The following is a 27,241-nucleotide window of genomic DNA, read 5'->3' on the forward strand; positions in this document are numbered from 1 at the left end:
AAAACACTCAAAACCATGTACCCTCAAGCTCACTCCCTCCCCATCCAGCCCCACTCACCGACACGCCACTTGTACACACTCAGCATTCATGTCACTTATGGCTGCGTTACAGCAGAGCCAGCGGCCCAGCTATGTCCTAAGTGGGTGATCATGGACACACGGACTCTCTCTCTCTCTCTCTCTCTTACACCTAGGGCTCACGTCCTTGTCTCTACCCTCTCTCCCATTCCATATTACTTAGGCTTTCCCAGTGTGACAATTCCTAATACAAAAAAAAAAAAAGGCCAACAACATAAACATCCCCAGTGGTAGAGCAACTTGCTAAGGGCCAGGGGCTGGTGGCTCATGCCTCTAATCCTAGCTACTCAGCAGACTGAGATCTGAGGATCATGGTTCAAAGCCAGCCTGGGCTAGAAAGTCTGTGAGATTGTTATCTCCAATTAACCACCAAAAACCAGAAGTGGTGCTGTGGCTCAAGTAGTAGAGCCCTAGCCTTGAGCTGAAGAGCTCAGGGACAGCACCCAGGCCCAGAGTTCAAGCCCCATGACTGACAAAAAAGAAAAAAAAAAAAGATCCTTGCCAAGGGTATTTTGCCTCTGCAAAGCCCACACTGTAAGTCTGCAAGGTTGCCCTGAAAGTCCCCAATCCTTCCTGCGGCATCTGCCTACAAACTTGGGGCATCTAAATCAGCAAGCCTGTGGATTCATTAAGCAACCTCTGGTAGATGGGAGTTTTATAGATTTCCTGAATGGCAGGGTCAATGAGAGGTTCCATTCTGTGCCAAGCTAGACTCAGGAACAGAGGAAGGAAGGGGAAAAGGGAGGGAGGGGAAAGAAGGAAGGAGGAAGGGGATAGAGGGAGGGAAGGCAGAAAGGAATGAAAGGAAAGTAGCAGGAGGGAGGAGGAAGAAAAAAGGCAGGCAGGCAGGCAGGCAGGCTTCTTGCAGCCCAGTCAGGACAGGTGTGGCCCAGCAGTAGACTGGCAGTGAACAACTCCATTAGTGGGCAAGTTCCTTGTGGGTAGCCCCCCATCCAGCAGCCACCCTGGGCCCCAGCACCCAGTAAGATGTCCAGTGAAGGAGGGTGTCCTGGAGTAACTTGAAGAGATTCTGACTTCTTTTATCCTGACATATGGGCTGATCTTCAGGCCTGAGAGCCTCGCTTGATGGCACCTGCCTCTTTTAGGGGGTCTCCATCGGCCCTTCGGGCCCATTGATACACTGCTTCTCTTTTACCTCAGCCACCCCCTCCTGCCCCCCCAGTCTCTCTAGACCACTACAGACCCTGCTCCAACTTGAAAGAGGCTCTTATCTTGTCTCTAGATTACTGCATGAAATCTGTTCCTTCCTTTAGACTAAACTCCCCAGCTAATTCCATGTTATGAGCAAGTCAGCAGGCACTACAAAAGCCAGCTTTGTTTATGAAAACACAAGCAAATCCACAGTGAGGAGAGGGGCTGCTCCCAGGCTGGGGGGTAGGGGATGAAGGGTGAACTGTCTGTGGCAACCAGACCTGGAGCAAAGGCAGTGTGAAGTACAGAGGGAGGAGGCTGGGGTCTTATCTTTGACAGATGAGGGTCTCCCCTGTTGGGTTCTGTTACAGGGCAAGTTAGAGGAGGGAAAGAAGGGCTAGTTGAAGAGCCAGTGTTTTAGGAGAGAGGGGGATACAGAGGCCTGGAGTGCCAGACAGTCCAGCTTACCCAATCCCAAGTTCAACTTTCTTTCTGACCCAGCTACTTCCTCACCCTGGCTAGCTTCAGGAGCCCCAGGGACAACAGGCAAAGAGCTTGCCAGGAGCAGTTTTCTTTCTGTCCATATAATCTTTTCTGGGTGAGGATACAATGGGGAGAGGGCATCTGTCCTAGAGGAGTCTGGGACGTCAGGACGGATTCTGCCAGCGCAGCCTCAGGACTGGACGAGCAATAGGCTTTGGGTTGGGTCAGGGATTGGGAGTGGGAGGGCCTGGAAGTCTCTCTAATTCCTAGAGGGATCTGTCAGAGCTCCCCAGCTGGAATTTTACTTTGTTTTTTTAATACAATTCTGACCTGGATTTTAATGGAATTGGAAACCCCGAGGCCTTAATAAATAAATATTATGATAAGAAACGAAAGTCATGCTAGACGAAGGGAGATCCCCCCCCACCACCAAAAAAAAAAAAAAAGGCAGAAACACGACATTCTTGCCACAAGCCAATCTTCTCCTCTTCAACACCACCACCCCCCCCCCCCCCCCCGCCATCCCTGGAGAGACAGAGGCTGGATTTCCCACCAAAGATCCTATTTTTCTTTAACATCCCCCCCCCCCCCCCCCCACTGATAAGACAGCAACTTCAGATTCTCTGGCTCTGCACGCGGGGCGGGGAGGAGGGGAGGAGGCTCACAGGCAGAGACTGGAGAAGGTTTTCATTCTCCAGGCCACAGCTAAAGTTGCTGGCACTGTGTGAGAGGAGGGGGGATTCAGCCCTCGGAGGTGCCGGGGTGGGCTTGGGGGCGGCCGTGAAGCCTGGCAGACCCGGGAGGTGCGTGGGTCCCTTCTGTCTGCCGCTTCCCCCCCCCCCCAGCCAACTTTCCACCCATCTCCCCACCTCCCAGCCCCCAGCTACCCCAGGCTCCCCAGCTTTCCGCCCGGGGCGCGGCGCCCACCGATGAGGCCCGTGCCGGGCACTCCGGGAGCAGCGCAGCCCCGCGGCCCGGCACCTGCCCTGCCCCTGCAAGGGTGATCGCGCCCCGGGCCCCGGCCCCGGCCCCGGCCCCGCGCCCGCCCCGCGCCCCTCCTTCCGGGCTTACCTGGCGAGGCTTTGCCGTGCTGGGCGGCGCGGGCGTGGACCAGCAGGACGAGCAGGCAGAGCCCGGGCACGCGCCCCGAGCCCATGGCTGCGGAGCCCCCGGAGGGCGGGAAGCGGGCCGGGGCCCCGTGCGCGCCGGCGGGGGGAGGGGAGGGCGCCCCGCCGGGGCCGGGCGCGAGGCGGCGGCGGGCGCGGGGGCGCCGGGCGATCGCGGGGCGCCCCGGGCGGGAGCCTCCCGCGGCTGCCGGCTCCCCGCCGGGCCGACGTCGGGGGAGATGGGGCGCCCGGAGCGGCCGACGGAGGGGACCCCGAGGACCCCCCGGCCTCCCTCTCCCAGCCCGGCTCGGCTGGCGGCGGCGGGGCTGCTGCGTCTAATCCCACCCTGTTCCCAGCTTCGCCGCCCGCCCGCAGGGAGCCGCGCCGGAGCCCGGCGAGGGACCTGGGAAAGAGGAGGGGAGACGTCGCCAGGAACGCCCTTTCTCCGGGTCCCCCGCCCCCCCGCTCCGGCTCCCGGCTCGGCTCTTTTTCTTCGCCTTTCTCCTCCCTCCTCCTCCTCCTCCTCCCTCCTCCTCCTCCTCCTCCTCCTCCTCCTCCTCCTCCTCCTCCTCCTCCTCCCTCCTCCTCCTCCTCCTCCTCCTCCTCCCCCCCTCTCCTCCTCCCCCCCCCTCCTCTCCTCGCTCCTTTTCGTTTCTTCCTCCTCCCCCCCTCCTCCTCCTCCTCCTCCTCCTCCTCCACCACCTCCTTTTTCCGTGCCCCTTTTTTTTTTCTCCTTTCAAATGGGGCCTGGGCTGGGCGGCCGCCCCCTGCGCCCGGGCGCGCGGCCCCCTCCCCCGGCTGCGGGCCGCCGCCGGCAGGAATTTAACAATCCGCGCCGGGGGGCGCGGGCCCGGTCTCCATGGAGACGGCTTCCCGGGAGCACCGGGGTCAGGCGCAGCCCGCGCGCAATCAATGGATCAATGCAAGCCCCGCTCCGCTCCAGACCAAACAGCACCCGGCTCGGGCTCTGGAGAGAGCGAGCGGGGAGCCCGGCGGCGCCCCCCGGGGGAGCGAGGGCGCGGGCCCCCGGGGGTCTCCCGACGCGCGCACCTCTACCGCGCCGGGAGACAAAGAGGGCGCGCGAGGTGTCGGCCGGAGCGGACTGGGGCGCCCGGGCGTCCGGCTAGCCCACTGACACGGCCCGCCACGCAGGACCCGGCCACATGGCAGCACTGGGGAACCGAGATGGCACGTCCAGCCCGGGCCCCTGGCGTCCTCCCTCGGTGGACCTATTCCCCTACCTAGGTCTGACTCCACTTTCAGGACCAGGAAGAAAGTAGCAGGCCCCCCTCCGTCGCCCCGACGCCCATCCCCGCAGCCCCGGGCAGTGACGGCCCTGGAGGCGAGCCCGCTGCGCCGCCCTACCTGTGGGGCGCGGGGGGGCGCCCCGCCACCCCTCAGCCCATGCCCGTGCGCCCAGCCCACAGCCGGGACACAAAGACGGCGCCGCACCCTCCTCCAGGCCTGCCCCTGCCCTCGAATCCAGGCCTGCCCCTGCCCCTCGAAATACACTGCCCAGGGACACCCCCACCCCACCCCCAACATGGACTCGCCCCGCTTCTTCTCCAAGGGGGAAGGTGTTTTGAGAGGTGGCGAAGACTTCCTTGGTGTGTGGCTATGGTCAGACTGAAAGGCACCAGGTCCCACAGCCAAGCGTCAGAACCTATTTTCCGCAGGACAGAGACCGTTAGAACCCACAGCCGTCCCGGAGTCACCAGGAGGAAGGGGGCAGTGAGCAAGAGCTCTCCCCCCACCCCACCCCCCCAGAGGACGCGCGCTCAGACCCTTGACCTTGGCAGCTGGCACGAGTGGGGGTGGGGGGCTTTGCAGAAGGCGTCCTCCCTCCTCCGAGAAAGCTTTGGCCCTTCCTTTTGTAGGGATTGGAAGACAGACACAGAACAAGGTTTGGGGTTCCTTATCCTGGGACAAAGATTACTTTTGAGCAGTTCCATCTCCATAAGCCTCAGTTTCCTCACCTAGAAAACAAGAGGATGGATTCACTCCGTGCTGGGAAGGGGGCAGTGCCTTAGGAAGCCCCGGGGGAGGAGGCGGAGGCCCCTGGTGGGGGGTGGGAGGGGCCGGTGGGGAGGCCAGCGTGCAGGTCATGGGAATGGTGTGGAGGCCAGGGAAAGGTTGGGTCACATGATCTCCAAGGGCCCCGTCATTCTGAGATTCCCTCCCTCCTTCATTCCAGGGGGCAAACCCCTCCCCTGCGGCAGCTTTGCCTACTGCCACCAATTATGCGGAGGGCTGGCGGACAAGTGCAAACCTGCCATCCTTTGCGCCCCAAACAAGACAGCAGATTAAAAAAAAGAAGAAAAGAATTGAAGGTTGCCAGACAGTGCCTATGATCTACCTGGGGGAGGGGGGCAGTAGGAGAGAGAGGGAGACAGAGAGAGAGAGAGAGAGAGAGAGAGAGAGAGAGAGAGAGAGAGAGAGAGAGAGAGAGAGAGGAGAGAGAGAGAAACACCAAGGAGTTCCAGGAGAAGGCTCTGCTTCTCTGGATCTCGAGAGTCGGGGCAGAAGCCTCAGGCTGCATACAGATCTGTATGTGGGCATGGAGGAATCTGTAGGGGTAGTGATGGGTGTTTGTAGTATCTTCTCTCCAGCCAGTTGTGATTCCCTGGTCCCCACGTGTGGCTGTTGCCCTACCTTTCTGGGTGGGAGACTCCCTCAGCCACTGAAGCAAGATGGGGGTTTCCCTTTAGTCTCATGGTTCTGTCCCCTCTGGAACCAAGTGCCAGCATCTAACCCTCTGCCCCACCCCCGCTTCACCTGCCACCTTCGGAGCATGCTCTTTGGGGGTAAAGCAGGGGCTCTATCACTATAAACTAGAGTGCCACACACATTGTCCTGTCTACCAGTTTCGGAGGCTTATGAACTTACCCTTAGACTAACTAAAGATGATAAGAAAGGAATACTGAGATGATACAGCGTATGGCATAGCAAAGCCAGCAGGACCACGTGTACAGTGTTCTCTGAGCCTTGAACATTCAAGATCAATTTGCTCCTTCTTTTTTTCTTCCTTATTTTGGTACCAGGATTGAATTCGGGGCCTTTCATTTGCTTGTTTGGCTGGTGCTCCACCGCTTGAGCCATCCCTCCACCCAGCTTTTTGCTGGTTATTTTGGAGATGGAGTCCTGGAGACTTTTCTATGGATATCTTCCAGGGCTCAGCCTCCTGAGTAGCCAGGATTCCAGGCGAGGAACTGCTGGTGCTTGGCTGTGGCCTCGGCTTTTTGATCCTCTTGCCTCTGCCTTGACCACACCTCAATAAGCAGTATAGTTTATTGCGTAGCAGGGATGAGCTCGGTCAATGTCAGGCCCTAAGATTTCCTAGCCATTGATCCACCTATTCCTGATGAGTTATTTCACTTCTCAGCTGCCACATCTGGAAAATGGCTATGGTCACAAGATCTCCCAAGTGAGGTCTCTATCAGCATCCAATGATATGGGCTGTAGAATTAAACAACTGTGTGGTTGAGATGAGTCTCAGCCCAGTTCCTTCCTATCGGTGTGACTTCCAGTAAGCCTCTAAATCTTAGTGAGGTCCCTCATCCCCTCTGATTGGGGGGGGGGGGAGGGCGGGGGGGAGGAAAGGGGGAGGAGTACCAAAAGCATCACAGATTTATGATGTGACTTAGCGAGATATAGTATGGAAAATACGGGGCCCAGGCACCCAAGAGATTGGGTGGGTGGGGGGAGTCGTTACTGGGAGCAACTGCTTCTCAGAAGGAACAAAGACCGCAGTGTGTGATGGTCAAGGTATGTAGCCTGGGAAGAGGCAGCCATGGCTCGGGTCAGGCTTTGATGTTGCTGGTTGTCAGTGTAGCCATGTGGGCTTGATTCTCACACTGCTAACAGGTCCCATCTGCCCCTCACACATTCCTACTGTGAGGCGTCCGAAAATTCCACGCATTCCAGCACATTACCTTTGTGGACAGGCTTCCACATTGTGGAGGGTCCTGAATGAAATTCACCTGCCATGTGGCCAGTGAAAGGGTTGGGGTGCGTGTTTGAGTGTGTGTGTGTGGGGGGGTAATCTTTCCTTTTCTGCTCACTTGCTGCCCCTTTTATTTAAGAAAGCACATACACACACACACACACCACACACACACACACACACACACACACACACACATTGGGGCTCCTAGCTGCCACTCACCAAGGGCTTTTTACCTGGATGCACTGTGTGGGCACACCAACCGGCACAGGGCTGGAGGCAGGCCAGCAGGCTCCCCGTTATGGATGGGAAGGGAACATGGAGGCTTGGTAGATTAATTTGCCTAGGATGACAGACTACCAAAGGACAAAGCCAGGACTGGTGGCAGGCCTAACTCTAAGCTTATAGGCCTCCTCTTCTCCCTTTTCAGCCTCTGAATCCACAAGATACCTGCCCCTAGCACCTTCCTATGGAGGGCCTTACTAATTCTGAAAGACTTCAGCCAGCCCCGGTGTCCGCTGACAATTGATTCAATGACATGTGCAAAGTCACACTAAAAGCAAAGCTAGAAACATCATCCATGTCACCTCTGACTCTGGTGGTGTGTGTGGTGTGTGTGTGTGTGTGTGTGTGTATGTTGGTACTAGGGCTTGAATTCAAGGCCTGGCACTCACTCTTCCTTGGTCTTTTCACTAAAGACTGGCACTTTATCACTTGAGTCACACCTCCACTTCAGGCTTTTGGGTGGTTAATTGGATTTGTCTGCCCAGGCTGGCTTCAAACCAAGATCTTCAGCCTCCTGTGCGACTTGGATTAGTACTTCAGAGCTGCCAGGACCCTGCCAGTTCTTCCTCTCCCTCCCCCTTATGGTACTGGTCTCACACTCTGCCTCCTACCTTCCTATCCTCTGAGGAAGAGCTGGACCCTTCCTGTCTACCCCACACCTGACTCGCGGTGACACCTGCTTCCTCCTCACCTGCTTCCCAGCTGCCTCCCTGAGGGAACAGAAGAAATCGCCAGTCTGCCAGTTGGCACCAGTGCTGAGCCTGTGCCCTGCTGCGTTGGCACAGCTGCTCTCCCAAACTTCGGCTTCAAAGTCTGCCAATCCCAGCCCCGCCCCCCCCTTGCACCTTCCACCCATTTCACTCTGGGTCACTGAGAAACCAGAAGACTTTGGGCTTCAACCTGGGATCCTCCGCCCCTTTGTATCCTCCCCTGCTGGGAGAGGGGGTCCCCCCTGGTGCAGTGTAGCTCCTGTCCCCTCCAACACCCCTCCCCAAGCTTTCCAGAAGCTTCCTTGTCCCCACACCCCCCCACTGCCTGTCTGTTCATTGGGTAAGCTTGACCTCTCCATGTCATGTGACACCTCTGGACATTTTTCTTTCCCTTCTCGGGGGCCCTTTCTTCTCTCCATTCTCCTGCTGCCTCTCCTCCCCTTGCCTGTAATGTACAGGAGAGCTGGGATGTCCAAGGTGAGCGGCTGTCACTTCACCAGCTGCAGGACCTCCCTAGGGACACTTCCCGAGGGACCCTCAGGGTGCTGGGCCAGCCCTGACGAACCCCAGTTGAAACCCCATCCCCATCGGGTGGGGGAAGTGGCGGCAATCTTCCTTCCCTTGCCACGCGTTGACTTCCCTACCTAAAGCATGAAGGCTCCCAACACTCCACCGGCAGGTTGTTGAGGATGGCTACTCTAGAGTACAGGTCAGAGCAGTAGGGGGACTTTGTGGCTCCAGCAAGCACCCCCACATTGACGTCTCTAAGTCTGCTTTCCTTCTAGCTCTCGTTCTGTGCATTTGGTCCTGTCACGGCTGGCACCGCCCAGGCATTTGAATGGCTCCTGTAGCCACTGCCCAGCAGTGCTAACTCTGTAGCATGGAGTTTGTGGCCTGGGTGCCGTTCCTGAGTCGCTCTCCCCAGCCCCATTTCATGTCCTTTCTGACCTTGCTTCCCCATGCTTGCTCACAGCACAGTCTCGGCAGCTGGTAAACTGCTTCTTCTCCCTTTTGAGACCCAGTGTCAATGGCGCCTCGTTCACGAAGTCATCTTACTGTCCCAGCAGACTGGAGCTCAGTGGTGCTTGGAATCTACCCCCGGTGGTGAGCCTGGCCATATTGGGCTGTAGTGGTCTGTTTGCCTCTCATTGATGGGCAAAACCTTTGTGGGCTGAATCCCCCATCCCCAACATATGCCTGGTACATAGCAGTGCCGGATGAACATTGGTTGAGTGGCTGAAAGAACAAAGGGAAGGGCGGGCCCATAGGAGCCCTGAAGCGGCTTTGAGCTCATCTCTGCCGCCCCACTAGCCTGAGGATTTCCTAAAGGACAGAAGGTGTAGAATGGAAGGCAGTGTAGACACTGAATGTTTCATAGACCTGGGATATTCAGGGGCCTTAGAGGGGACACTGGTGAGAGGTGTCTTCGATTCTGGAAGACAAAGATGGGTTAGAACCTTCCACGCTACAGCTCCCCCAGAGATCTGAAGAATTGAGACTGGACGAGAACTAGCCTGAGTGCCAGAGGCGCCGGGGCCAAAGAGGACAGAGAAAGGCCCGTCAGCATCCCCCATCTGAACTCTCAGGAGGCAGAACCAGTCCCTAGAGAATTCTTCACTACCAACCAGGAGCTGGTGGCTCACACCCACAATCCTAGTTGCTCGGGAGGCTGAGATCTAAAGTTCCAAGCAATCCTCAGAAAAGTCCCCATGAAGCCCTCATCATCAATGAACCACTCAAAAACTGGAAGTGGTGCTGTGGCTCAAAGTGGTAGAGTGCTAGCCATGAGCAAAAAGATCTCAGGGACAGTGCTCAGGCCCTGAATTCAAGCCCTATGACTGACCCTCCCCCCCAAAAAAATTCTACACTACCTCATCAAAAATGGCTCTTACTGATGCTTAAAACCTCATCATTAATCACCCCTTTGTGGTAAGCCTATGTCCCTTGGTCCTAAATACAAATTACCCACCCCCTGCCATTAGAGAGGATGGCAGGATTAAGCTTTTGCCTGTTGAAACTTTAGTTGCCAAGTGAAAGCCTTAGCAATCATGTTCTGAATGGCAGAGGAGGGGCTAGAGTGCACTCACCACGAATGCCTTCTCTTGGCTGAGAGCACAGTTTTCTTATACCTGTCTCCCCTTCCCAGAGGAGTAGCTGCCAGGACCTCTTCACCTGCCAACACCCATTGGTATTAGAATTAAAGAAAGGCAGGGAGGAGGTACTAGGACAAAACTCAAGTTATTCCTGAAGCAGCTTCAAGGAGGCCCTAAAGCAAATTGCTATAAAAGAAAGCTTTGGTACCCAATGTTCAATTAGCTTTTCAGAGAAAGGCTGCTGTGGGTTTGAAAATGTTGAAAGCCTGGGATAAAGAAGGGATGTTTGCCAGAGATGGGCTTACACCAATACCTACAAATTGTTTTTTGCCAGTCCTGGGGCTTGAACTCAGGGCCTGGGCACTGTCGCTGAGCTGCTTCTCTTGTTCAAGGCTAGCCACTCTACCCCTTGAGCCACAATGCCACTTCTGGCCTTTTCTGTTTATATGGGCTTCATGCATGCTAGGCAAGCAGTCTACCACTAAGCCACATTCCCAGCCCTGATATCTACGAGTTTTTGCCTCCCTTTTTCTTGCAAGAGGTTTGTTTCATTTATTCACTCATTCCTTGTTGGACATGCTCTCTATAATTAACCCTAGACTGGCCTTGAATTCACTATGCTGACCAGGCTGGGCTTGAACTCTCCATCCTCTTCCCCCCCCACCCCCCGCCCACACACACACCATGTTCCCTGGCTCCATGGCTAGCATTGAGCCATGATGGCCTGCTCAGAGGTCGTTCTTCTTCATGCCACCTCTCTTCATCCAGCTGACTTGGCAAAATTAAGGGGTATCCTAATTGTCAGGCTGAGGTCTCTTGGTATCTCCTTACTCTGGTCTAGGAAGATTCAGTCTGCAGGGAACTGCAGTGCGCTAGAGGACGTTCTCTTCAGAGACACCGACCCTCACTGGGAGGTGAGGGCTGCTGAGCAGGGTGAGGAACTTATTCTAGTCCTCGAAATCGGCCTGGCCTAGGTTGACCCATGCTGCAGTTCCAGCCTTCACCAGTAGGTGCCGCCATCTAACATACCATCCTCCAGCCTCAGGTGAAGTCCTTGATTAGACCTCAGGGAGCCGCTTCAAGGTCCAGAGCCTCAAACAAATTTGCCTACCCATTTTTTTTTTTTTTTTTTTTTTTGCCAGTCCTGGGCCTTGGACTCAGGGCCTGAGCACTGTCCCTGGCTTCTTCCCGCTCAAGGTTAGCACTCTGCCACTTGAGCCACAGTGCCGCTTCTGGCCGTTTTCTGTATATGTGGTGCTGGGGAATCGAACCTAGGGCCTCATGTATCTGAGGCAGGCACTCTTGCCACTAGGCTATATCCCCAGCCCTGCCTACCCATTTTTGACAAGCTGAATACACTCTCGTTGGTGAAGTTGAGATGCAGAATTGGTGATGTGTTTCTTCACGACCATAGACCCCATTTTTAATGTTTGACCGCGTGCCAAGGACTTAAGGGATGTAGGGATTCAAAGATGGCATGGTTTCTCCGTTCAAACTTATCACTTGGAGAGAAATTTGCATTAAGAATAAGTAGACTATAAGGTGGGACATGTGGCGAGAATACAATTATGGAGATGCCAACACAAAATAAGGGCATAAAGGAGACAGATTAATTCCATCTGGAGGCAGGGACCCATGAAAGAGTTGAAAGCTGTGCTTGAAAACACACTGGATTTCCAACATGGAGTTGGGGAGGAAGCAAGGGCTTTGCAGGTGGCAGGAACAAGGGGGGCAAGGACTTGCAGAGGCTGTGTGGCCTGCAGAGACTTGAGAATGTGGTCCAAAACCAGATCAGTAGTTATTTATATTTATGAGCCAGTACTGAGGCTTGAACTCAGGGCCTGGGCACTGTCCCTTAGCTTTTTCATTCAAGGCTAGCACTCTACCACTGGAGCCAGACCTCTACATCTGGCTTTTTTTTTTTTTTTTTTTTGCTGGTTAATTAGAGATACAAATCTCACAGGCTTTCTTGCCCAAGTTGGCTTTGAATCACAGTCTTCAGATCTCAGCCCTTCTGGGGAGTAGCTGGGATTACAGGCATCAGCCACTGGGGCCTGGAAGAGGTTTGTACTTAGAGGGGTGGGGAAAAGCTCTGAAAAGTAAAGTGGGGTTGGATGACTTAAAAAGGGAGGAAGGAGCAAAGGAAGGAAAGAAAGAAAGAAGGAGGGAAAGTAGGAACCATTAGGATTTTCTGAACTCTGCATGATATTTAGAATGCGTTGATTTTCAGTGAATGAATTTCATCGTGGACATAGGAAGAGAGGGGGGAAAGGAGAAAGAGAAGGAGCATGAGGAGATGTGATCAGGACAGAAATAATGGGTAGAGGAAAATGGGAGGTGGAGAAGGAGGAGGGGGAAGATGAGATGATGGGGAAGAGGCTCTGCTCAGGGGCTGAGTACAAGGCACTGTTCTGGCTTTTCCAGGCCAGCGGCCTCTGGCTCCAGGCCCTGGCTGACCACAGAGGACAATGTAAGGCGGGTTTGCTTGGTGATGTGTTTTCTGCTGGCCCTGCTTGTTTGTTTTCTGCTTTGCTGGCATTGAGCATGTCTGGGGTAGAGGAGGAGGGGGATAGGGGTGAGGCAGGCATTGACAATGGTCTCTGGCTGGGCTTGGGGCTGGACTTTTGCTCTCCCCAGCAGGGGCCTCTATGTGGGTGCTCCAGGGCCAGGTGGCCTGCCTGAGCCTGGAGATGATTTGCTGGAGGCTCTCTGTCCCTGTCTTTCCCCACTGTGGCAGGAATGGATTAGTCCTGGAGGACTGGGCTGCTGGCTCGGGGAGCCAGGATGTGGTGCTGGGTTAGGCAGCCTCTGGGGGTAGCAAGAGCAGCCACTTCCCGGCTCAGCACTGGAGAGCACCAGGGGAGTCCGTGTGAGCTGCCTGCTCCCCAGCCCTGAGGCCCGGCTAGGCTTCTCCCGGCTGGCCCTCAGCCCTTGGAAGACAACCTAACCAGGGCTATTAAAGTTAATGAAAGGCAATGAGGCCTTGGTTTGCTCAGTTACAGCCCTTTATGAGTTCGCTCCCTTTCACAGAAGAGCTTGCCAGGGCTTGGCCTTTGTCCCCCCTAATTTTTATTGACCCATTAACAAGATCAGATGCTCTGGGCTGCCCAGGAATATCTGGTACCCAGGTCCCAAGGAGCCCTATTGGCAGGAGTCTCCGGCAGCCTTTGGTTCCAAATTAGCCTAAAAGCAGCTCCCGTGGCCTTCCTCCCTCTGTTCTCTCCCTACCACCAACCCCAGTTTTATAGAGAGGTCAGCAGGGAAGCCAGGAGTTAATAGGAGATGTTTTCCTATTTGCTTTAGCATGTGCTTGAACCCACGTGATGGAGTGGTGCCCCATTAAAATGAAAATATTCGGAACCTCGTTAGTCATGTACATGCTGGTATGATTTAGCACACGCTGTCACATCCATCGGCTTTGAGGAGATCTGGGAATCTCCTATAAAATGGTTACAAACGTCTGCCCCCTCCCCCAATGCTCATGTTGCGGGGAATGAGGGGGGGGGGATTCTAGAGCTTTCTTCCAAATTTCCATAGCATCTCCACCCCTGCCCCAAAAGGTGGTAGAGGAAGAAGGGTCCTTAACTGGTACAGAGCACCCCCCCCCCCAATCCCTCTGCTTGGCCAGCCCTACCCCTAAACAGATGGGTGCCCCTCCTCCTTGGAGACATTTCCTCATCCCCGGCCCTCCCCCTGTCACAGAGCTCAATGGAGTCTCTCCTAAATCAACCTCAAGTTGGGGGGGGGGGGGGGAGCAGGCGGGAAGCCCTTTAGCTCTGTGTTGATTTACATGCCCAGGCGGTAAATGATAGGTTTACATGCTGATGTAAACAGTCATAAACTGTAAGCACAGGGCATGGCATGCCTTTGGTGCTGGGATCTTCCACGGCCCCTGGCATGGGGGAGAAGGCCAGGCTGGCAGCAGCTGGCATGAGGAGAGCTGGCTATGATGGTGGCAGTCCAGGGCACACTTGACACTGACCTCTGTAAGCCCCCATCCTCCCTTCCAGAGCAGGGAGCCTTGGCCCAATGAGGCCACGAAGATCTCAGCCCTGCTCTCCCAGACGAACCCAGCCTCTGGTTCACAGCGCCGTCTCCAGAAGGGAGCTTCCTGGAGAATGAGTTGGGCTGGCCAGCTGTCAGCTACCAGAGCAGACACCCCACATGGAAGAGGGGAAGGTTGTGGGGGCACATGGAGACACAGGTTCTGCTGGGCTTAAGCAACAGCTGGATGGTCATACATCTCTCCCACCCACAACCTCCAGAACCTCAGCACTGCTGGTGTGTGTGTGTGTGCGCGCGCGCATGTATGTGTATGTGTGCACATGTGCGTGTGTTCAGAGCCTTAAGCTTTCCCTTGGCTTTTTTGCTCTGTCACTTGAGCCACAGCTCCACATCTGTTTTTTGTTTTTTTTTCTGGGTCACTGGAGATTAGAATCTTCTGGACTTTTCTGCCTGGGCTGGCTTTGAACCGTGATCCTCTGATCTCAGCCTCCTGAGTAGCTACAATGACAGGAGGCCAGGCATGGGCTGCCGGTGCCCACCCTAGTACTGACATTTGTTTGGGGGCTGCCATATGCATTTAGGGTGTTTAACAGCATTCCTGTTCTCAAGTAGAGGCTAGTAGCAACACCCCACCCCTGCTCCCACCATTCAGTTGCGACAACTAAAAATGTCACCAGGCACTGCTGAATATCCCTAGGGGAGGAGAGAACAACATTCCTCCCTCTTCCCCTCCGCATTGAGAATCCGGGTGGTGAAGCGTAAGTCAGATTGTGCGTTACTCTCTGGCTAAAATCCTACAGTGTGGATGGAGGTGTGGCTCAAGTGATAGGGCGCCTCCCAGCAAGTACAAAGCCCTGAGTTCAAATGCCAGCACTGCCCCCCAGAAAAGTCCTTCCCATGACTCAGAGTATGCCATCTGCTAGATGTGGCTTTCAAAGCTCTGCATGGTTTACCCCGTCTCCTTCGCTAGCCCCATCCTGTGCCATCTGCTCTTGTCCACCGGCCCCCCTTTTCCTATCTAGCCACGCTGTGGCAAAAGATGCAGATATAGGCAGACTGGGGGTGGGGGGGTCTCTGTATGTTGGTTGGTTGTTGTTTGATTTTCTTGTGAGTGCTGAGGATTGAACCCGAGCCCTTGTGCATGCTAGGCATGTATTCTGCCACTGAGCTCCGATTCCTGCCCACAGGATGGAGGCCCTGCTGGAGAAGGCTGGGTTCCTTTGGCATTTATTGGAGGTCTTTTCAAAGGCTCTCAGGACAACGTGTAAATATTTGATTTGCGGAATGATGATTTACTTTAGAAGGCAAACGCATGGGAGCCAGGGGCATGTCTAGCAGGCTCTCCTTCATGTCCTCGCCTTCCCTGTGGATGGGCAGCTATGGGTGGGCCAGTCGGAGCTGGGGGGTGTGGGGAGGGAGAAGGCAGCTCTGGAAGGTCAAGGGCATGTTTCTTGGGGAGATAGAGTGGGAGACACGAAGTGTTTGGTGACAAGGCTAAGGGAATGGCCAAAGCAAAGGCCAAAAGAATGACACAGGGCCAAAAGGTGTTGTGCCAAGAAGCAAGCACACACTGGTGGGGCCGAAGGACCAGGCTGGCATGAGTATGCTTTAGTCTCGGTAGATCTAAAGGGGAAGAGTCGTGAATTGTAGAAAAAATGGGAACAAAGCCAGCTGGACACTTCTAGAGCCAAAATCAATTCCTCCTCTAGTGTGTGTGTGTGTGTGTGTGTGTGTGTGTGTGTGTGCTGGCATTGGGGCTTGAACTCAGAGCCTTGCACTTTCATTTGGCTTTTTTTTGTTCAGGGATGTGGCTCAACCACCTGAGCTGCACATCCGCACATCCGTGTCTAGTTTCTTCCTTGGTTAATTGGAGATAAGAATCTCTTTGTCTGTCTGGGCTGGCTTCCAACTGAGATCTTCAGCTCTCAGCCTCCCAAGGAGCTGGGATTACAGGCGTGAGCCACAGGTGCCCAGTTCCCTAGTGTCTTCTGTTGGTTACTTGGACAGCTCTGGTCTCCTTGGGTCCCTGGAATCAACTCTGTGACTACGGAGGAAGTGGAGGGGCTGACCAGATAGAAACACGAGCCAAGACCGATGAGTGCAAAGAGTCCCGGGACTCAAATGGGGGAAAGCCTGGGGTCGGCTCCACCCTGCCTTCCTCTCTTGATGTGTGGCCTTGCTCAAGGCACTGGACCACAATGAACTCCGTGTCCTTGGAAAAACAGAGCTAACAATACCTGCTCAATGTGAGGAGACATGAGGTTATGTTTGTGCAGCGCTGTGAGCTCACAGGAGACAATGAGTACTTTCTTCTGAGCAGAAACAATAATAATCATTACCGCACATCTAACCAGTAAATATATCTCCTCAAAACTCATGTCGGGCCCCCTCAGAAGCATAGCAATTAAAATTTTTTTTTAAAATTCAACAGCCTCTAGGTGGGGGAATTTTCTGGCTCCATTATGGTCTCTGAAGTTTGCAGAATTGATAATGCCCTGGGAGGGAGAGGCCTCCAGCCATCTTTCAGCGCCATTCAATGGCACTCATTGTATCTTTCTTGTCCCCAGTGGATTTGGCAATTTCTCATCCTCCTGCAATCCTAAAAGAAAAAAGTCCCTCAGAAACATCTTCCATTCCCATCTCCACAGCCAACCAGCGCCCAGGTCAGTCACAGAATGACCCGGCCAGTAGATACCCTGGGGATTTGGGCCTTGGATACACACAAGCCTGCCATCTTGAGTACTGGAGTCTCTTCTACCCCTCCCATTTAGCAGGCTGGTCCCTAAGCTGTGCTGCACAGCCATAGCCCCTAAGACTGGAACCCATGGGCTCTCAGGTAAGCTTGGGAGATTGTCCCTCAGTCACCAGTCGGGATTTGGGCATCATCAAGTGTTTCATCATTGGTTGTGAAATGTGTCTATCTGGGACAGAGTGATGCTTTCTACAGAGGCGTTGCTGAAGTTGTGGGTCGAGCTGGCAGGAGACCCTCTGTCCGGCCTCACACCACAACATGACAGAAAAGTGATTGGAGTATTCGGCTATGATATGAGAAGGCAAGAGTGAACTATCCGCATCTGGCTGCCTGGGTGGTTAAGCTTAAACGGCATCACAGCTATGAAGATGCGAAAGTGGGAAACCACCGGTGAGGGAGAAGATGGCTGTGGAGGGAGCAATGGTTTGGGGGTTTCCACAGCTGAGACCACACACTCAAACACACAGACACTCCCTCCCTGTGGGGGCTGTGTGTGTGTGTGTGTGTGTGTGTGTGTGTGTGCGCGCGCACATGCGCTCATGCCAACACCTGTTCCCAGCAGCTGGCCACCATGACATGCCTGGAGGTGTTGGGGCTGGAGCTGAGCAATGCCTGAAAGCCACAGGCATTCCTAGAGGGGGGGCTGGGGAGCCAACCAGGGGTGCAGCTCGGCCCTCGCCATCCTCCATCACCAGACGCCTAACGCCGAACGGCACGCCGGTCAGTGAGGAGGAGCAGAACATCAAAAGTCACTGGAAAAAATGAAGGAAAAACGATTCAACCACAATAGGAAGAGCCACTAAGCCAACACGAGCTCGCAGGACAATCGGTGATGATGTTCTGTGTTTGAAGACACAACCTGTGTGGCAAGTGAGCACTAGAAATGTGGCTAACACCCTGACGTTTCACTCTTTCATTACACTGCAATGGATGCTTCTTGTATGTGCTGGTACTGGGGTTTTAACTCAGTGCCTCTTGCTCTTGCTTTTTTGTTCAGGGCTGGCACTCTACCACTTAAGCTACAGCTCCACGTTTGGCTTTTTGCTGCTTTATTGAAGGTAAGTGCCTCCTGGGCTTATCTGCCTTGGCTGGCTTGGAACGTGGATCCTTGGATGTCCTTAGAGTAACTAGGATTACAGGTGTGAGCCCTTGCGACTCAGCTTGTAATGAATTGACATTGGATAGCAATAGCTATAAACGGTGGCACCAAGGAATCAATACCTGAGGAAATAAGTTTAACACACAAATGGCAACAAAAGCAGCTGAAGTGGAGTATAATTGTTATCTCCAGGAGATTAAAAAGCAATATGAAATCTAACCCCAAAGAAACAACCCAAGGTTCTAGAAAACGGATCATTGAGTTTTGAACTCAGTTGATGACCTGAGATGGAGTCATTGATCTGGTTATTAGGAAGTTGGGACTAAGGCAGTCTCCTAAGCACAGTGAAAAGAACAGGAAGATGAGCAGTCTTAAAAAAAACACGAAGGGACATTTGTGGGGCAGGCATTACAAATGGATAGAACTTCAGAGTGTAGGGGGAAAAAAGGAAATAAAGAAAGAAACCAATAAAAGAAAAATTCCTAGCTTACTGAAGAAAGAAATTAATCATTAGATTGGCCATTCCAGGAACCTATATACACTACAATAAAATTGCAGAACAAAGATAAAGAGGCTGGGGTGTGGGGTGGGGAGGTGGAAAAGCCTAGAAGTTTCCGGAGAAGAAAAAAAAAACAAGGCAAGTCATCAATAAAATAATATTAAATTGGCATCAGATTAGATGTTAAAGGACAATGGAACATTATCTCCGAAGTCCTGATGGGAAATGAAATATTCAAGTGGGAGGTGAAAAATAATCAAGACATTTTTTGGTTTCACAAAGAGAAAGTTTGCCACCCCCAGTGCTTTAAGGAATTCCTAGAGGAGATAATTCAATGAAATAATAGTGAATTCAAGAAAGAGGAAGACGTGGGATGCCAAAACTCTGGGGGAACAACAACAAAAAAAAACGCAGTAAAACTTCTAGTAAATTCTAAATAATGATTGAAGCATAATGTAAACATTTCAAAAGCAACAATTTGGAACCATAAGCTACCCAGATGATTTCAGCGAGTAGGGGAGGAGAAGGAACGTTAATGCCTGCTAAGGAAGGCCAAGTTCCTGGCTACCTCTAAATTACAGGTTAAAGAGTCACAGGTCAAATCACGTATCAAGCCAGGTATAGTGGTATGTATCTGTAACGCCAGCACTTTTGAGGTGGAGACAGGAAGATAACAAGTTTGAGGTTATCCTTTGCTGCGTAGTGAGACTCTGCCTGGTTCCCCCTCTCTCTATATGATTCTCTACGTGGCAGTAGATTTGGAACTGAAAAATCAACATGCAGATACTTAGAGTGAATTGGAAAGGAAAGAGTGGTGGGCAAAGAAAACTTAATCTAACAAGAAGCAGGAAGAGAGAAAACAAACTAAAGAGAAAACATAAAAATGCCAGTCGTAATGGGTAACAAAGGGACTAGGGTGTGGCTCAGTGGTTGAATGCTTGCCACACATATACGAAGTCCTGAGTTCAGTTCCGCCCCCCACCAAAAGAGGGCTGTAGATGTGGTTCAAGCAGTAGAGCACCTATCTATCCAGCATAGGTCCTGAGTTCAAACTCTAGTACCACCAATTTTTTCTAATTTTACAACTATTAATTTAAAATGTGATAGTCATTTAGATAGTATTGCTAATCTTTGAATTTGCTACACATTTCCTATGTTAGAGGGGGGAAAAACACATGAGGAAAGGAAAATAATTTCCTATTAAAGAGAACTTTCGTTGCTATAAATTGTTTATACAGATGTACTGAATGGAACAACATCTTAAATATTAACTGATGGGGGAAATGTACTAAGCAAATGATAACAAAAACAAAGCCGTTCTATTAGTATTAGATAAAGTGGAATCCTTTAAAGGCAAGACACATTTAAAGAAACAAAGGAGGAAAAATACTGGTCATAATTACAATATTCCCAAAAGAAACCATTTCTATGATCCTTTATGCCCCCGGCTTTAAAATACACAAAGCAAACACAAATAGAAACCCAAGAGAGGGGCTGGGAATATGGCCTAGCGGTAGAGTAGTTGCCTTGCATACATGAAGCCCTGGGTTCGATTCCTCAGCATCATATAGCTAGAAAAAGCTGAAAGTGGCGCTATGGCTCAAGGGGTAGAGCGCTAGCCTAGAGCAAAAAGAAGCCAGGGACAGTGCTCAGGCCCTGAGTTCAAGCCCCAGGACTGGCAAAAAAAAAAAAAGAAGAAGCCCAAGAGAAATGAACAATTCTATATCTGTGGGTGACAGACACACCTCACAAGTCCATTGAACAAGTAGACAGAAATCATGATGAGCCAGGTGTGTGCACTCTGTAGGGGATGATAGCATTTGAGAGGCTGAAGCAGGACAATCTTCGGTTCAAGGCCAGCCTGGGCTACATACTGTATCTCAAAACTAAAGCCAGGCGCTGGTGGCTCAAACCTGTCACCCTAGCTATTCAGGAGGTGCCGACTCCGGGTCAGAGTTGGCCTCCAGGTATGACAGGCCAGTGCCCAGGGCCTCCCATTCCCCCAAGCCATGAGCTCTTCTGCCTGAGTGGCCTCCAGGTAGCAGACTGTCCTGCCTGTCCTCACTATCCAGACGCCACACCAGCTGTCCTCCTGCCCCAAGATTCACTGACTACTTGGTCCCCTTGCCCTCAGTCTTTCCCTTTTTTAGGTCCAAGATCGGGTCTTGAGCTCAGTACCTGACACTTTGGCTCACTGGCTAGCTCTCTACCAGCAGAGCCACACCTCCAGCCCTCTTTTCTCCCTTCTCTGTCATGATCTCTTTCCTGGGCCCAGGCCCTTGTCCACCCACGTCTGACCCTCATGGCTCAGGGAAATCCTGAGGGCTGGTCACTAACTTGATGGGCGCTGAATGGGCCTGGCTTGACCTGAGACTGATCGAGACACACACCTGGTCATCTGGGGGTGGTGGCCTGCCACCTGGGGTCCCAGGGCTTGAAATTCCTGCCACCACTGAGGCTTTTTTTTTTTTTTTTAATGCAGGCAGCTCCTGGGAAGAGGTCGTCTGTGCCCAGGGTCCCGTCTTCAGTCAGGCCTCCTGGATCTCAGCTGACCAGTAGCCCGCTGAGCCTGGGCTATCACCTTCCCAGAGGCGATCCTGGATCGCCGTGTGATTTCACAAGCAGCTCTCAGTCGCTGTGAACCCTGTGAGCAGTTGCCTTGCTGTTTATTGTGGATGGGTGTGTGTGTGCGCATGCGTGCGTCTGTGTGCGCAGGGACATGCACTCACAGGGACATGCACTTACACTCTTGCTTAGCTTTGACTGCTCAAGGTTGAAATTCTACCCTTTGAGCCACACACTCTCACTTCCAGCTTTTTTGGTGGTTAGTTGGAGATAAGAGTCTCATGGACTCTGCTGCCTGGGCTGGCTTTGAACCTCCATCCTCAGCTCTCAGCCTCCAGGGTAGCTAGGAATGAGGATGTTATGGGTGCCTGGCTTTTAAAGTTGGCTCTGAAGAGTGACTGACTAATGCTAGAAATCTAGACCACAAATAAGTGAGAAGGAAGTCAGGATGTGAGGGGCAGGTACTTTTTTTTTTCTTTGCCAGTCCTGGGGCTTGAACTCAGGGCCTGAGCACTGTCCCTGGCTTCTTTTTGCTCAAGGCTAGCACTCTGCCACTTGAGCCACAGCGCCACTTCTGGCTTTTTCTGTAATATGTGGTGCTGAGGAATGGAACCCAGGGCTTCATGCATGCTAAGCAAGCACTCTACCACTAAGCCACGCTCCCAGCCTGGCAGGCATTTTGTTTTTGCCCAAACGGGCACCACCTCTGCCCGCCCTTGACTCTAGGCCAGTCCTGGGTCTTGGCAGAAAGGAAAGGCTGCGGGTTTGACTAAGCTGTTTTCCTATAGGTGTTGAGCCAGGAAGAGCCTTTGCTTTGGCCATTTTCTGCTGCTCTGAAGAATGCCACGGGCTGGAGAATGTAGAGCAGAGGTCTGCATCTCGGGGTTCTGGAGGCGGGGAGGGCCCCGGGCCTTCCTGTCACCCCAATGAGGCAAGGCACAATCCGTGAGAAGGAGCAGAGACAGCCTGGTGGGGCAGTGGCCCTTCCCCAGGACTCCATAAAGATGGAGCCCTGGTTGCCACAGCGCCCCTGTAAAAGCCCCCCTCGTTCTTGCTGTCACCCTGGGGGGAACCCTCAAACCACAGCGGTCCGGGAACTCTTTCAGGCCCCGAGAGAGAAATCGACCCATTCGTCTACAGCAGGGGAACATATGCAGAAAAGGAGGGTGCTGGGGTGCAGGGGGGAGGCGCTGGGGGGCCCTGGGGAGGGGGCAGGAGGCAGAGGGGCCACACGGGGCAGGCAATGCGGTCTTCTTCCAGTGCTGTCGTCAGGCGGGAGAGGGGAGCCATCGCTGTGTACCGCCAGCACAGACACAGACAGACAGACAGACTGGCAGATGGACAGACTCCCTCCGTCCGGGCCAAACACGGGCTCTCCTGGCCGGGCTGCGCTGCAGAGGGGGCCTCCCGTCCCCAGCCCTGGGCCCACGGAGAGAAAGTCGGAAACAATAGACGCTAAACTGAAAACATGTCTGTCTCTCTGCAGAACAATGTCTATTAACAGGCGTGGAACTGGAGCAGAGACTGGCTGAGAGAAGCCCAGGGGCGTAGGGGGCTGGAGGAGCTGAAGTGGGGGTACTGGGGACCGAGCCTCCCCCTCTGTACCTTCTACCACCCCCCCAGGCCCTTCCACTGGGGAAACCACTGGACCCCCAGTGCTCTGGTGGGTTCAGAGGGACTGCAGAGCCCCCCCCCCCTCCCGCAACCCCCACTGTCCACCTCCGCCCGGCCCTGGGCAACCGACATGTAATGTCACCCCAACACCCCCCAAAAGAGGCACCCCTGTTCCCAGAAGCAGTGGCCAGTGACAGCCCCCACCTCTCCAGCTCCATTATGGGACACACACACCCCCAAGCCCGGACTCTGTTTTGGGGAGCAGCTGAGACATTATGACGCATTTTTCTGCAGCCGCAAGCCACTTTTGCTGGGGCCGCCCCATCGGGGAGCAGCGGAAACCTCATCCCACCCAGCCCGGCTTTTGTCTGTGCAACATATTTGTCTTATTTGGAAGATTTTTGTGGGTTTTCCCATCTTTCTCCAGCGCGTAGCGCCCTGAGGGGGATGGAGAAGTGGGGGTGGGGTGTCGGCGTTCTTGGGGGCCCTGGGCCTCGTGGTTTGAAGTACACTCTGGACAGCAGGAGAGAAATCTGCACCCCAAGTGGACATGTAGGGCCCAGGCAGCCCTCGGAGCCCCCCTGTCCTTCCTAGAAATGCGTCTCCTCCGTCTTTTGGTTGGTGGTGGGACTTGAACTCAGGGCCTGGGTACTGTCTCTGAGCTATTTTGCTGAAGGCTAGTGCTCTACCACTTGAGCTACAGCGCCACCTCTGGCTTTTTCTGAGTAGTTGATTGCCGACCAGCGTCTCATGGACTTTCCTACCCAGGCTGGCTTTGAACCAGCATCCTCAGATCTCAGCCTCCTGAGTAGCTAGGATTACAGGCGTGAGCCCCTGGCAGCCACCCAACGTCATCTCTTTTATTCCTTCCTACATCATCCCTCCAGCCAGTTTAGCTCACTGACATTTCCTACCCTCGGGCCTTCAGCCATACCTTTCTCCTGTTTCTTTCAGCTTGACTTGAGTTTCAACAACCTTTCAGGGTGTGTTTCTATCTTGCCTCCTCCTGGGAGCCCCCCTGGATTCCCCTAGCCTCGGTCAGGATCTGTTGCTTCTCCTTCTGAGTGTGTGTTTCCTGTTTCTCCTGGGGTTGCAGACGTACCCTGCCACCTTCAGCTCACTCAGCTACACAAGGACAGAGGCCCTGGCTTTTTGTTCCACAGTTCTTCCTTCCCCGTGTCTTCTACAAAGCAGTTGTTCAGGTAATAGTTGTTGGTTCCCGTTCTTGTTCGGGGCTGGGCACTGAATCCTCAGCACGGAAAAGAGCCTCCACAACGGAAGGGGGACTGAGAACTTGAAAGTGGAGATGTCCTCAAGGACAGGAATCTGTATGGCCAGGTGAGGAGGCGGGAGGGAGGCCACCGGGCAGCCGCCATGTCTATTCCTGGTTCTGGGCCTGGGTTCTCTGAATCACCGGTCCTGCGGGCCACACGTCCTTGGGGGAGCGGGCTAACCGCGCACCTCAAAGCCTGTCTCTTAGTCACTTGTGTGCGTTTTAATAAGGGCTATTCTGGAGGGCAGAGCTCATGTTTTAAACCAAAGGAATGACTCACTGGTGGCATTTCTGGCCAGTGAGGTATTTTGGGACAAGCAGATCTTTCTGGGCCGGGCCTGCCTCTCTCCAGCCCTCTGGGGGTGATGGAGACCACCAGCCCCGGGCTGTCTGTGTTAGGATCCGTGCTCGCTTAGCATGTGCAAGGGCCCTGGCATTCGACACACAAAGAGCACTGCTACTCAAAATCGCTCTGGTGATTGTGGGGTGCTTACACACGTCTAGGCGTTTACTGGAACGCATCAAGCTGGATTGGAAGTGGCTGCGTTTTATTGTATACGAGCGATGCCTTGACTTGGTTTCTAAAAAGTTTTCAGATGGTGCCTGCCCGTGATGCCAGCCCTCTGGGAGGAGTGGAGGCAGGAGGATTGTGGACTGGAGGCCGGCTCAGACTAGGAGAAGAACAACAGCCTGCCTCCAAACAAAACAAAACAAAATCATTTCACTTGCAGAGCCCGAAGCCCCGTGCTGCTGACCCCTGGCTTCCACGGGCTCCTGTGGATTAAGCTACCAGGTCAGGAGCCACAGGCATGAGCTGATGGCTCGGCCTGTCTCCTGGAGCAATGACAGAGCCCTGGCCCGGCCACCCGCCTTGCTCGCTCTGCCCAGTGGCTCAGGCGCGAGTCCCAGGAGGCGCCTGACTCCGCATCCTGTCCGGGCTGCGCGCTGCGCTGCGGTTCCAGTCCCCACCAGCTCTGAGGTGGCGCCTTGTCGCACACGGTGCCCTGCTCAGTCTTGCAGGACCAAAGATATCCTAGGGGGAGCTTGCCAGACCACAGCCGCTGCGCGGAGTCTTCTAGAAGCTCCAAGTCAATGGTCCCTGCCACCCGGGCTTTCCCCCTCAAGCCTCGGGCCATGGTGCTAACCTAAACCACATTTGCCTCTGTCTTCTTAGTCTTGGCTTGAGCTCGTGGGGCTCACCTGTGGGGAGAGACATGAGCGTGGGCAGAGTTCTAACCCTCGTCAACGTCTCAGCTCCTAGTTCTATGCCTGGTGCAGATAGATCCCCTTTAATGTTGTGGACTGAATTAATTGACTCACTGTTTTCCCTTTTTGCAGTACTGGGACTTGAACTCAGGGCCTTACACTTGCTAGGCAGAGACTCAACCAGTCGAGCCACACCTCCAGCCCCCTTTTCCACTGGTGACTTTCTTGCTTTATGCCTGGCTTGGGCTCCTCCTGCAGCTGATCCTGATGGGTATGCACCCCTACCGCCTCCGACCAATGTGCTGCTCTCCAGAGCTAAGATAACAAGCACAGGCTACTGAGCCCAGCCGTTAGTAGAGATGGAGTCTTTTGAATGTCCTTTCACCCTGGCCTGGGCGTGAGCCTTGATCCTCTATATTTACTTCCCAAGTAACTAGGAATGGAGGTTCGAACCACCATACCCAATGCTTAATTTTATTTATTGGCCCTGGGGGAGATGTCCCCCACTCAATTACACAGAAGCAAGGGGGGCTGAGATAGTGAGAATGTGACTTGGTATAATCATGCCTTCACAGGCCTTTTCCTATTATGATTATTATTAATTTTTGTGCTAGTCCTGGGTCTTCACATGGATGGCTATCAGAAACGCAGTAAACCAGAACCTCGCAGGTGACTGTACATAGCACACCAACAGCAGAGCATCCTTAAATACTCGCACAACCATATCTATGGGGCACAGAGATAGACAGGCCGTAAGGCAACGAGAAACACGGGGGTGATAAACAGCCCGTCGGCCATGGGGCTGAGATGCCTCACCGTTTCTCAACAAGTGCCCCGTGAGGCCATCCCTGCCCCAGTGCATAGTAAAATTGTACTTCCTGGTTGAGGGTATGTGTGTGTGTGCACGTGTGCATGCACGTGTCTAACAAGTTCAAGTCGTGAGCTGAAGCCCTAACTTGAGTCTTTGAGATCCTCTAAATCTGTGTTTTGCTGTGACACCATTCAGGATGGTGGCTGATTTCAAAAGGAAGCAAGGAGGGCTGGGGATATGGCCTAGTGGCAAGAGTGCCTGCCTCGGATACACGAGGCCCTAGGTTCGATTCCCCAGCACCACATATACAGAAAATGGCCAGAAGCGGCGCTGTGGCTCAGGTGGCGGAGTGCTAGCCTTGAGCGGGAAGAAGCCAGGGACAGTGCTCAGGCCCTGAGTCCAAGGCCCAGGACTGGCCAAAAAAAAACAAAAACAAAACAAAAAAACAAAAACAAAAGGAAGCAAGGAAGCAGCAAGAAGCAAAAGCAGAGCTGGGTACTGGTGGCTCACGCCTGTAATTGCAGCAACTCAGGAGGCTGAGATCTAAGGATCGAGGTTCAAAGCCAGCCTGGGCAGAAAAGTCCCTGTAGAATAATGGAGACTTTTCTGACTGATATATGCTTGTTGGTGTGCCTGGAATATTCAATTAAAACAAATAAACCAAACGAAGCCAGGCAGAGTAGCGCATGCTTGTAATTCTGACACTCAGGAAAGGAAAGCAAGAGGATTGGGAGTTCAAGGGCAGACGGGGCTACATAGTGACACTGTCTCAAAAAAAAATAAGGTAAATACTAGGAAGTGAGGAAAATTCTCCATGCCTTTCTGGCGAGTTCTTAAGACATGACAAGAGAAAAAGTTTGGGAGAGTCAAAGGCCGGCAAGGCTCCATTTCTAGACCCTTCCTTGCTCCCTTTACCCTCCTCCCCCCATGGGGGCAGTGGATGGGTTGAGCAGAGTTCTTGGGGGGCTTCTGGCTGGGGACTCCCCTGTATTTCATGACGCCCTCTCTTAAAAACTTCCTCAGCAGCTCTGTGCTCGCCCCTGGCTGGGCCTCAATTTCAAGAAGCTTCAACTCGGGCCTGGGCATTGTCCCTGAGCTCTTTTGCTCAAGGATGGTGCTCTACCACTTTGAGCCATAGCACCGCTTCTGGCTTTCTGGGGGTTCATGGGAGAGAAGGGTCTCACCCACTTTCCTGCCCAGGCTGACTTTGAACCGTGATCCTCAGATCTCAGCCTCCTGAGTAGCTAAGATTGCAGGCCTGAGCCACCAGTGCCGAGCTCAGTGCTTGGATTTCTAAGTTGCCTGTCTTCCTAAGGGCTCAAAAGACGTTCCTTCCTCTGCTCTCCTGTGTCAGGCAACAGAGCAAGAAGAAGATGATCTCATTTCCCAGGGAAGGAAGTGGGAGACCAGAGAGGGCAAGCGAATGTTCTGAGGTCACACAGCAGAGTGATTTTGGTGGACCAGACCCCATCTTCCCTTCTACCCTCTGACGTCAGCCCTGCCCCACCGGTGGGCCTGGCATCTCAGTGTGGCCGCCACCCTGGACTCTCACAGCCCTTGCAGAGGG

At 53.5% G+C, this 27,241-nt stretch overlaps 1 protein-coding gene across 3 annotated transcripts in view; it reads right to left on the minus strand.

Annotated features, from left to right (window-relative positions):
• Nucleotides 1-2,945, minus strand: part of Scube3 (signal peptide, CUB domain and EGF like domain containing 3) — a 37,275-nt gene extending 34,330 nt beyond the window's left edge. For 2 of the 3 annotated variants that reach the window (XM_048347906.1, XM_048347905.1), the window contains exon 1: nt 2,785-2,941. In XM_048347906.1, coding sequence (XP_048203863.1) covers nt 2,785-2,869 — 85 coding nt within the window. In that variant the 5' untranslated portion in view covers nt 2,870-2,941. Of the gene's footprint in view, nt 1-2,784 lie in introns of all 3 variants that reach the window. The other variant, XM_048347907.1, reaches the window with a different exon arrangement.
• Between the last annotated feature and the right edge of the window lie 24,296 nt (nt 2,946-27,241).

This window comes from Perognathus longimembris, chromosome 6, assembly GCF_023159225.1.
Source record: "Perognathus longimembris pacificus isolate PPM17 chromosome 6, ASM2315922v1, whole genome shotgun sequence".
NCBI classification, from domain to species: domain Eukaryota; kingdom Metazoa; phylum Chordata; class Mammalia; order Rodentia; family Heteromyidae; genus Perognathus; species Perognathus longimembris.